The sequence below is a fragment of the Oikopleura dioica genome, chromosome PAR, assembly GCF_907165135.1.
Source record: "Oikopleura dioica chromosome PAR, OKI2018_I68_1.0, whole genome shotgun sequence".
Classification (NCBI taxonomy): domain Eukaryota; kingdom Metazoa; phylum Chordata; class Appendicularia; order Copelata; family Oikopleuridae; genus Oikopleura; species Oikopleura dioica.
The window spans coordinates 16656009-16667718 of NC_137293.1; the positions used below are offsets into that span (position 1 = coordinate 16656009).

General features: G+C 40.1%; 3 protein-coding genes across 3 annotated transcripts; 1 reads left to right on the top strand and 2 right to left on the bottom strand.

Annotated features, from left to right (window-relative positions):
• Positions 1 to 712: 712 nt before the first annotated feature.
• LOC145703861 (zinc metalloproteinase nas-27-like) lies at positions 713 to 2266 on the top strand. Its single transcript, XM_081781258.1, has 5 exons — positions 713 to 1153; positions 1312 to 1392; positions 1499 to 1679; positions 1726 to 1859; positions 1917 to 2266. Exons 1-5 carry the CDS (start codon positions 742 to 744, stop codon positions 2249 to 2251), a joined length of 1143 nt encoding a protein of 380 aa, XP_081637384.1. The 5' UTR covers positions 713 to 741; the 3' UTR covers positions 2252 to 2266.
• A 149-nt stretch (positions 2267 to 2415) lies between these two features.
• Positions 2416 to 4853, bottom strand: LOC145703840 (uncharacterized). Its single transcript, XM_081781238.1, has 6 exons — positions 4515 to 4853; positions 3428 to 3567; positions 3048 to 3383; positions 2756 to 3007; positions 2629 to 2712; positions 2416 to 2591 (listed from the first exon to the last, which is right to left on the bottom strand). Exons 1-6 carry the CDS (start codon positions 4825 to 4827, stop codon positions 2571 to 2573), a joined length of 1146 nt encoding a protein of 381 aa, XP_081637364.1. The 5' UTR covers positions 4828 to 4853; the 3' UTR covers positions 2416 to 2570.
• A 72-nt stretch (positions 4854 to 4925) lies between these two features.
• LOC145702140 (uncharacterized) lies at positions 4926 to 10643 on the bottom strand. Its single transcript, XM_081779348.1, has 8 exons — positions 10517 to 10643; positions 10069 to 10443; positions 9925 to 10028; positions 9342 to 9842; positions 9061 to 9302; positions 8839 to 9020; positions 5131 to 6086; positions 4926 to 5054 (listed from the first exon to the last, which is right to left on the bottom strand). Exons 1-8 carry the CDS (start codon positions 10608 to 10610, stop codon positions 4926 to 4928), a joined length of 2583 nt encoding a protein of 860 aa, XP_081635474.1. The 5' UTR covers positions 10611 to 10643.
• Positions 10644 to 11710: the final 1067 nt, after the last annotated feature.

Here is an 11710-nt window from a genome sequence, read left to right on the forward strand (position 1 = left end):
TTGTCTTCTAAATTGCTTATACCCCGCCGCCTGGATATACCAGACGATAGGGTACCCCCTTTCCGGGGCCGCCCCAAATGTGAGCTCTCTGCGAAATTTCTCCGCTTATATACGCGCAGGTGAGAAGCACCATCAGATCTAGAGAAAATAGGTGTCCAAGGGCCGACAGAAAGGAAGCATGCGTTATCTAGAAAGAAATTCTGATGGTGTTTCTCAGCAATTGCGCCGCTGAAGAAAGATTCTTCTGGTCTAGAAATGAAAATGCTCTGCGTTTCTCACCTGCGCGTATATAAACGGAGAAATTTCGCAGCGAGCTCACATTTGAGGCGACCCGAAATTGGGGTACCCCGTTGTCTGGTACATCCAGGCGGCGGGGTATTTGCAAAAGTTAGAAGACAGAACCGCAGTCACGAGTCCAGGAAATGGAAAAGGTGAAAGTAGATGAGCGGCCCAGGCGCAGTTGAAGAAAGCCACGAGGGATGACCCGTCATCAAGGACCTGATCAAGAGCGAGAAATCGAAGCGAACGCTGTCAGCGCATAACTGGTCGCAGCAAGCTTTGTTCGACGAATCAGCCGAACGAAAACAGTAGCCCTTTTTAGGGCTCCAAATCTTTTTTATCTCACCTAATTCTCAAAAGTAAGTTACTGATGATTATGAAAGTAAAATTCCGTCTGGCTATTTTTCCTCGAGTGGCCATCAAAAAAAGCGCGTCAATTCTAACAGTGTCTTCAATGATATCATGCTAACGAATGTGCAGCGGCTGTTCCTAGACGGTTCTTTGGAAGGAAACGGTCGGACCCTTTCCAGCGACGAGCGCACTGCAATCAAAAACAAGGAGTGGAAGCTCTGGACGGACAAGCAAGGCAACTACATCGTTCCATTCTACTTCGACCCGAAATTCCCACAATCTGCTCGCGAACGCGTTCGTAAAGCAATTCAGGACTTTACCGACTGGACCTGCATTCGTTTCACAGAGACAAGACTCTCCGACCGATCCTATGATCATCGAATCCGAGTTTCAGACACCGGAAAGGGTTGTTTCTCCTATGTCGGCTTGGTAGATTCGGTGTCCTCCCAGGACCTCTCGCTCGACGTGGTCCAGTGCACTGACGAAGTCTGGGAAATTCAACACGAGTTTATGCACGCTTTAGGTATAATTATCGGCTTTCCGTTAAATTAAATATACCTATCTAAATTTATTCCCACAGCGGCTGGAAAAGACTGTTCCTGAATCACGCTTCCATTTTATTCTATTTGCTGAATTTTGTAATTTCGGCCGAAGGAATTAAAATTAACAATTATCTTGAAGGATTCTGGCACGAACAGCAACGAGGAGATCGTGATGATTACGTCTATGTCGACCGTGGAAACTGCCTTCAGAGCCATTTTGGCACGGATTACTGAAAACTAAATATATATGATATAATATCATTCGAATCGCAAATTTTCCCCTAAGAATGATTCAAGCTCTTATCCTCCATGAATCCGCAATAAAGCATTTTCCGTAAATTACGGTAAACTTGGTCCAAATCATCCATTCATCGACGACGAGTGGCTGGACCTCGGAGACTCTTACGATTATAACTCGGTGATGCAATACGATGGAAACTTTTGCCAGATCACATCCCAGCCAGTAATCTCCTACGCCAACGATAGGAAGAAAGCTGTTGTGCCAAAGTAAGGAAAACTCCCATCCGTCGAAAAATAAACATAAAAATTCAAGCGCGAAACGACTTTCCTCCTTGGACGTGATTCAAATCAACAAAAAGTACCAGTGCCATCGAATTGACAAGAAATACCTCAATCTCGGAATGTGTGGCCCAGGAGCCTCTGCTCACAAGAAATATTTCATTCAAGGTAATGGGTTCGAGGTGGTCTCATTGAAAGAAAACAGCTGAAAAAATGAGGCTTCAGGTCACAAATGCGATGGAATCAAAGACTGCGAAGATGGCAAAGATGAGAGGGATTGTATCCGACAAGATGCAGTAACGACCAAACCAACAGCAACAACAAAAAGAACAACTACAACAAAACAGACAACGACAAAAGCAACCACTAGACGGACGACAACTAAGAAAATAACTACAACCAAGGCCGCAACCACCAGAATAACAACAACGAGAAGAACAACAAGAGCTTCAGCCAAGCCAACCTTCACAACTCAAAGCGGTAGGATTACAATTTGTAAACTTATTGGCTTATATAAAATCCTCATAAAGGTATCGTGTTTATTGCTCTCTTGCAATTGAGTGTCAATCAGTTTTCAATCGAGTGAACTTCGTATTTTCTTAAAAGTTCATTTACTAACACAAGTTGGATAACTTTTGCTGAGCCTGCTAGGAGATATGATGGAAAAAATGAAGATTTGAAGAAAAAAAAATACTGATTTTATTTGATTTATTTTCTTTGGCGCGAAGATTTTCTTGAAGAAATACATGCATTTGTTTGTCTGGAAAATGAACAGTCAGGGGAGGTTTGAACTTATGGAGAATTGAAGAAAGAATTGAACGGAGGGTTGAGTTTTAAAATGATTGATTCGGCAAGAGCTTCAGAGGATTTTCTTCAGTTTTAAAGTCGTCGTCGTTTGGTCTAAAAAGAGTAAAACGAAGAAAAAAATAAAGCTAACCTGATCGTTTTGGTCTTTTTTATTTTTTCGTTTGTTTTTCTGTGGTTTTGGAGGTGTCCGATTTGGATCGTTAGGATGGTATTTCTAAGGCAAAGTAAATCGACAAGATAGAAAAAGGGAAAATAACCTTCATATGATCATCGTAATGATTTTTCTTATAAAATCCTTCTTGGCAGGGTTTGCATGTGTGGGTAGGCCAATTCAAGTGTCGACGATGATGTCGGAACTTTTGGTCCAAACTGTTGAAGGTTCGTACTTGACGAGAAGCGTCTTTTTTCGGGAAAAAGCGGCACATATCACAGTGATATTCATTCTCCTGGTCGTAGCCTGCATCCGATCTTTCGTTAATTTCTACAATCTCGCCGCGTTCAAAAAGTTGCTAAAAATTTTCCCCATCGAGTAAATTTTTCAAAGTTTACCTGCGCAATTTCGCTTCGTTCTTCCTCGGATAAAGTTTTTAGTATTTCCTTCTTTCCAAGCATATCTCTCAGACTGGGAGAGTTCTTGCAAGTAGGTTGAGTCTGTACCATTACAGCGTCCGCTTTCGGTTCAAAACCCGTCGAGACATTGTTATTGACAGCGTGGTAATCGCCGGTGTCGTGGATATTTTGCTGAAATGATTGAGCGTGCAAAGTAACAGAACTCGTTTGTTCCACATAAACCGGGCCAAATTCAGGTTTTTTATCAAAGCTACCGAGCTCATTTGATGAGATAAGTTGCTCGTGATAATAATCGAGATCGTTTTCGTCGTTCATCTAGTACAGTTAATTTTTTTATTGTCGAAATTGTTATTCTTTACCTGTTCTGAGCCGTTGTATGGGAACATTTTGTCGAATTCCGTAACTAGATCCGTTTCTGTATCGCCCATTGCATCATAGTTTGGCAGGGCATTCGTGCTTGTCGGAGCAGTGTCAGTGACATTTGAAGAATTATGTGAGTCTTGAAAAAGATTTGAGGATAACCTTGGTAAGCTTACTCGGTATAAGCTAAAACAGTATTAAGGACTCCCCCCTTCAACTTTTTCGACAAACTCGAATTTCGGAGTTAACTCCCTGACGCACTGTGAACCAAAAATTTTGGTATTAAGGGGTCCCCCTCCGGAATTTCAAATCTTGATGACGGGCCCCTTTGAGACATATTTAGATTCCCCGTGTTCAGTGCATCATTTTGATGTATTAAAGTCCCCCCATAAAAATATCTTAACCAAAAATTTTAGGCTTCAAAAATCGCAAAAATGCATGTAAATTGTACTTAGCGTGGAAATCGTAATTTTTTCGACTTTTCAATGTTCTCAAAAATATACATATAAGGGGTCTATCGAAAGCTCAGAATGTACTGATTAAGAATATAATAACGGCAAAAGAATTTTCGGCCATAATTCGGCGCTAGAGAGGAATTTAATGCCAAAAATTGGCAAAAATGGGTTTGAATAGTTTTTCTTTAGAAAAATTTTTCTCGCTTTATCAATCATGCTAAAGCTACTTGCAAATTCAGATAAGCGTCTATTCTTTCTAGTCTGCAAGTTTTAAGATCAAAACAAATGAAATTTTATTTCGGCTTGAAAACACCCCAAAAAGGCGTTTTCTGAAAATTCGAGTTTTTCAAGAGCCTCTGGTGGCACGTTTGGCATTTCGAAAAGAGCTAAAGCTACTTGCAAATTGCAATGAAGGCATAAACTTTCATATGCAATTGAAATTAGATAAATTCACAATGCCAAACAAAAATTATTTCAAGTCAAAGTTGCCGATTCCGGGGGAGGATCCCTTAAGGGACCCGGGCGAGTAACGCGAAGTCCAACTTCACGCGGTCGCCATCGATCTTTCAGAAAAGCTTTTTTGAAATTTGAGTTTTTTCGGAAAACAAAAAGGAAGGGTCTTTAATAATACCTGATATTTTTGGAAAATTGTAATGTTGCTGATTGGAGCAATATTGGTCCTCAAAGGTGTTCGACGAGGGCGAGTTTAGCTGATCAAAAATGTCTTCCAGCGAACCTAAGCTTGTTGTCGTAAAATCAATCTGCGATGCCTGACTTTTCTGCGAGGCATTGTAGAAGGGCAGGTTCCCGTACTGATTATTTTGCGGATTCTGTAATTGAGGAGTCAGCTGACTAGCAGGAACATGGTTTTGAAAACGCGCACCAGTGTGATTCTGATTGTAGATGTTATGCATCTTGTTGGTAAAGTTTGTGTTGATCGGCATTTGATTCGAGGAGGTCGTATTTTGGTTTTGGACAATTGGAGAAAAAGTCTCGATAGGACTACCAACAGGCCCATGTACATCGCCTTCTTCATAATAACCTACGATGACTTCATTCGAAGCGTGATAGTCTGTATCTTCATATCTATCAGTTTTTGTGAGAGAATCATCAAATCTTGGCCTCTTTGCTTCAACGGGCACATAATTGATGTCGCTGATTTTCGGAGTCTCTTCATTATTTGTCTTAAAAAATGTGTCACTTGACACGAGTACGCTGCGACAAGGCTGAATGAAAAATCACAGTACCTGATCCGTATGACCATAATCACCAGGGATGAAATGCTTCCGTGAAGTCATCGGATTGTCGGCAATTGATGTTGATGAGTTTGAAGGCATCCAACCCGGTGAATCAGTATCGTTCATGAGCCACTGGGTGATTTTGGCGACTCTTTCTTTCTCCATTTTTTGTTCCTCCGGCGTCATATTTTTCTCATCCATTGCGTCCATAAATTCGAGAGCGCTTTCGAATTCCTCCAAGTTCTTTTGCTGAGTTTCGTTGTTCCCAACTTGCCAATCATTTCCACTATCGTTGTGTAAATTGACGTTGGATACGTAATAGTTCTGAGAAACAGCAGTCTGTGATTGAGGAGTCAGATGACCAGCGAAAGCAGCGTTTTGAAAAGGCGCGTCGGCGATATTCTGATTGTTCGGTGTATGCATTGTGTTTGTTGAATTTGAAATGATTGGCATTTGATTTGAGGGCACCGTATTCTGGTTGTTTTGCAGATTCTGTGATTGAGGAGTCAGCTGACTAGAAGGAACAGGGTTTTGAAAACGCGCACCATAGTGACTCTGATTATGAATGTTATGCATCGTGTTGGGAAAATTGGTATTGATCGGCATTTGATTCGAGGAGACCGTATTTTGAATGACGTTGTTGTAAGCAATTGAAGCTATTGGTTGAACTGAACTTGTTGTATAAGAATCGACGTTTGACAGGTAACAGTTCTGAGAACCATTGGAGCACGGATTCTGTAATTGAGGAAGAATTTGAACAGCGAAAGCAGCGTTTTGAGAAGACGCCCCAGAATGGTTCTGATTTTCTCTCGTATGCATGGCATTGGTTGAATTGGTGTTGGTCTGCATTTGATGCAAGGGAGCCTCGTTTTGCTTGAAGTTGTGATTGAGGGACATATTGGCTAAGCTTGGTGTAGCAGGAACGACATTTGAGCCATTATGACTGCGTTGAATAGTTTGATCCGCTGAAAAATTATTTCAAAATTGACTTTTCTAACTTTAATTTACTGTGTAGATTTCACACGATTCTTCAATGTTAAAATATATTGTTCCGAATTGAAGTACCTGCAAAAGCTTGTGTTTGAAGTTGATGACAACCATTTCCGAAAATGGGATTTTCAGTGGTCGGCGCGACCATTTTTCTCTACCATGAAAGCACCGATTGTCTACGAGTGCGGTTTTTCATCGGAGCCTAGAAAGGGAAAAATACGTATGTATAGATCGTAAAAAAAAGTTGACAGTTGACTTATCATAACTTTTTGCTTGTAGATAGAGAATTTTTCCAGCTTTCAGAAAATATATAGTTTGATATATAAAATCGGAAATTGAAAAATGACCTTTCTAACAGTGTAATTTTACTGAACGCTAGTGCATAAGCGCGCCCATAGAAAGTTGCGTATCTCGTGATCAAGATGAGATATTTGAAATATCATATTTCAGATCTGAAAAAAGATTTGGAATCCGCATAAGCTAAATAAAAAGAAATGATTTGGTCGACTCGTAAGACAGACCGTTATCCGATCGTTGTTGACACCCTTAATAAAAGAAATGAGGGAAGAAGTGAATGTGTTTCGACCCTACAATTATTATTTTGACCGAAAAAGCACCTAACACTTTCCCTAAACCAGATATAGAAGAAAAAATTCCTCCCTTCATTTGCACCTCTCTTTAGGAAATTCAACTGAAGAAAAAATACCAGTGCCATCGAATCGACAAGAAACCTCGGTGATTTGATTTGTGACCATCGTAAAAAAGAAGACAGGGTAAAAAAAGGATAAAATTACGTGCGCTCTGAAATAGTAAAAAAGGGAAATGGGAACATGAATAGGGAAACTCGATGAAAAATGAGCTTTTTTCTGGGCTTAGTAGAGAGGGAGTATAATACAGATTTTGAAAGCCCAGAAGCTGAGGATCATTTTGACTATTTACAGTATGGGGTTCGGGTCATGTCCTGGGGCGTTTTTGGGCGTCTAAAGTCCGGAAAATGGGGGTAGTTCCAGAAAAGGGATTAAATAAGTACCGGTAGTCCATCCTAAGGAAAGGCGGCTTACTTAAAGATGTAGAGGAGGCTCTGGCGGTTCAGAATCTGTATAGAAACCTATTGGGACCCCCACATTCTAGAGGCGCTAGAGGCTCTAGAAGTTGAGGAAGCTACTTCAAAAGCGGTACTTTTTTACGAAAAATTGCAGTAAGGGTTATATTTTTATCGGATATCGTCTTAAAAACGTTCCAATCAATTTTCGGATGTCAAAAATATCGTTTGGGGTAATTTGAGGTTATTCGGGTAGAGTTTTGGCCAAATTCTATTTTTTCTCAAAAAATGACCCCAAGTGACCTCATGTAACCCCAAACGATATCTTCGACATCCGAAAATTGATTGGAACGTTTTTAAGACGATTTCCGATAAAAATATAACCCTTACTGCAATTTTTCGTAAAAAAGTACCGATTTTGAGGTCACTCCCTCAACTTCTAGAGCCTCTAGCGCCTCTAGAATGTGGGGGTCCCAATAGGTTTCTATACAGATTCTGAACCGCCAGAGCCTCCTCTACAACTTTAAGTTAGCCGCCCTTTCTTAGGATGGACTACCGGTACTTATTTAATCCCTTTTCTGGGTCAATACTGAAAATGGCACGAATGGCACGAATGGCACGAAATCACTGAAAATGGCACGAAAACAGAGACACATTTTTTTGCGAATTAACCTTGAGGAATATTATGAATTAAACTGGAAAATTAACGGATTTATTTGAAACGATAGTTATTAAACAACTTGAAAAGTTCATTAATCATGATCAAAAACAAAAAAAAATTTGAAACTTTTTTGAATTGACCGAAAATTCAGGCCCAAAGAGATTATTTTTTGAGTGAAATTCCTCAATTTTGCCATTGTCATTGATAAAAAATTGAAATAATAGTGATTTTAGCATAAATAATCAATTTTTCATTGAATATTCAAGTTATAAACGCCCGCTCCGCGGGTTTAATGGGAGGAAACTCAAGGGTTGAAAAACAATAACAAAAAGTCTCTAGAATCTTACTGAAAATGGCACGATGAAAAGACATGTTTTCGTGCCATTCGTGCCATTCGTGCCATTTTCAGTACTGTCGCTTTTCTGGAACTACCGCCATTTTCCGGACTTTAGACGCCCAAAAACGCCCCAGGACATGTCCCAAACCCCATACTTAGGGTGGGGATACAAAAAAATGGACTTTTTACTCGTAGGAGCAAAGATAAAAAATTTTTGGGAAAAGATATTTTATTGCCAACAAAAAAAAATTCTTGAAAAAATTTGAATTTTGATTGTCACGTGATGAAAATCGCCATTAAAAGTGCCAAAAATGTCAAAATCGCCGAATAAACATGGATTTGTTTTATTCTCGGATATGTGATAGAGAATTTGATTTTGAATCTATTTTGAAAAAATTTTCTGGGGCTGATTCCATCTTGTCACCAAAAATAAAGTCTCTACGACGTTTGCTGAGAAAGCTCATTTTTTGTGTCCCCTCCCTACCCATACTGTAAGTAGTCAAAATGATCCTTAGCTTCTGGGCTTTCAAAATCTGTATTATACTCCCTCTCTACTAAGCCTAGAAAAAGCTCATTTTTCATCGAGTTTCCCTAAACATGAATAATGGAGATAATAAAGAAATTATTTCTCATTGATTTCAAGTTTGGTTTTATTTTGGAAATAAATTTGCTACGACTAAAAATTACTGTTCGATTTTTTTATTGAAACTTTGGATTCGAAGAACATGCTTACTTTGAAAGGTATAAGAACAATATTTTTCAGTACGGATAAAATGAACTTTGAGCGGAGAAGAAGATTGAATTTGCCTAGTGATCGATTCAGCCTGAATTGGTCATCAACATCTGCGAGTCTGATTTGTGTGGTGATTCTAAAGAAATTTTGAACGAAAAGAAAATTGAATGCTCAACCTTAACATGCTCTTTCTTTTGTCCGACCTCGGAAATCCTTTTTGGCAGTACTTGCAGACGAAAGTAAAATCTTTTAGGTGCCGGCGGAAGTGTCGGATGATCTCTTCTTTGGAATTGAACGTTCGAGTCATTGAATAAAAAGGGCAAAAATTGCATTTGAATGGTCGATCAGAGCCCTTGTAAGCATTTGCTCTATCTTTTACTTCTACGAAGTCGTGTCTCTCGCGGTTTTCGTAGAGATACTGAAAAACTCTTTATAGTAGTTTCATGATCAAGCTTACCTGTGCTGCCATGAACAGTTCTTCCTCAGAAGCAGCGGAGTATTGTCCTCTATCCAAAAACAAGCTCCTGTAAGCCGTAATCTTTTCAGCAATTTGAGCGTCTGTTTGCGGATCTTCCACCACCAAATCTTGGTTGGATTTGGGTTCAAACGAACTCTGGCTTGTATTCACGAAATAGTCAAAAGTCTCGTGTGGACTATCAACAGGACCATGGACAACGCCTTCTACAGTATCACCAACGATGACTTGATTTGCAGCGTGAAAGTCTGTATCGGTATTCGGGTCGGCTTGGCTCTGTTCCGGACTGGAATGAATGCATGCGTGTGGCCTCCCCTTCGGGTCGGCTTGGCCCCCTTTTGGACTGTAATGAATGCGTGCGAGAGAATCATCAAATCTTGGCTTCTTTGCTTTAACGGTTTCACAATTTCGGTCTTTATGATCAGTTGATTGACGGATGGGGGGAGGGATGTCCCTCATTTTTGAAGTCTCCTCATAATTTGGCTAAAAATGTGTTTTTATGCATATTATGATAGTCACGTGACACTTATACGCTCCGATAAGGCCTTATGAAAAATCACAGTACTTGATCCGTATGACCATAATCATCAGGGACGAAATTCTTCCGTGAAGTCATCGGATTGTCAGCAATTGATGTTGATGAGTTCGAAGGCATCCAATCTATTGGGCCTGAAATAAGTGAAATACTGAGGATGACGAAAGGCGTTACCAGGACTGCAGATTTGCTCTTGTCCAAAAAAAGGTTGATTATTAATTTTGAAGGGGGAAAACGAATGTCGAATCGGGCAGCTCGGATTTGGAGCCGGCAGATCAGTGTCGTTCATGAGCCACTGGGTGATTACGGCAACTCTTTCTCTTTCCATTTTTTGTTTCTCCGGCGTCTTCTCTTTCTCGTCCATTCTGGCAATAAATTCGAGAGCGCTTTCAAAGTCCTCCAAGTTCTTTTGCTGATTTTCGTAATTCCCCGGTTGCCCTTCATTTCCACTACCGTTGCAGGTGTTCATGGGTTGACAGTGAAACCATCTGTAAAATTCACTGTTTGCTTCGAGAGAATCTTCATGCCCAGATTGGATATCTTCATCCGCTGAAAAATTTGTTTTTCAACCGAGAATGAATTTATCGAATTGAGGGGGGTCCTTAAAATAAACAAAGTCTACCTGTTGTATTAGGAAATGCAGTTATTGGAATGCCTTCAAAGAATTCACTCTCTGGTTCAAAACAATTGGTGTAAAAATTGTAAGCCTCTTCCATGAATATTCTCTATCGTCTGAGCCCAAGTTCAGTAGCACCGATTGTTTTATCCATTTCAAAAGGGAAAAAGGGCAAAGAAGTCGACAGAGCTAATCATGGAAGATTTGTTTTATTTCGCTATTCATCGACGTTGAGATGGTGGATTATGGTTAGTTTTACGACGTGAGTGAGCGAGCGCGAGTAGACACTCAACAATTTTTTTCGTAAGTGAGTGAGCGCGAGCGCAGGTAGACGGCGGATTCCATTCTTTGTGAAGAATGATTCTTTATTCAAAGAATGGTTCTTTTTCGCAAAGAATCGTTCTTTTATAAGAATAACTAAAAGGACGGAAAAACCTTTTTTTACCTAATTGTCTCTAGAATATTGAAAAAAGAATGATTCTTTAAAAAGAATGAAATCCGCCGTCACCCCGAGCGCAGACCCAAAATATTTTTGTTGAGTGAGCGAGCACGAGCGCTCGCTCGCTCGCTCACGCTCACTCGCAGCTTTTCGGGGGCCTTTCTAGCGAGTTTTTCTTTCAATATTTTAATAATTATGATTTTTAACACATTATTCAATTTAAAAAGTCAATTACGGGCATTCTAACGCGATCAAAAGAAAAATTTCTCAAATATCGTAACACTTTGTCTCCAGGTTAGATAAACTTTAACTTCTCAATACACGGGCGCGCAACTAAGCGCTCAAAACACGGGGTCGGGTGAGGGGACCACAATGCATTATTCAGCCCCGCGCGGCGCGCAAAATTCGGATTGTCAGAAAGAGCGCTCAAAACTTTTAGCTTTAACTTTCGTTTGCGGCGGGTAAAAAGGTAACAATTCATATCCCTGGAAAGCTTGAACACTCACCTATCAGGATAAACAATTACTTTTGAAAAACACTTTCTGGATTTGCAGCTGTAGAATGAAAGATGAATCCGATGCAAAACGCCACCACTTTTGAGAAAACATCCAAAATTTCAGAAAGTGGTTCGTTTTAGTCATCTTAGCTCACATTACAAAAATCAGGTCAAACGGATTATCACAAGAGAAATAACGGCGGCTCAAACTCGCCGTGGTCGGTTGAACCGACCACGTGTATTGAGAAGTTAAATGACTGTTGGC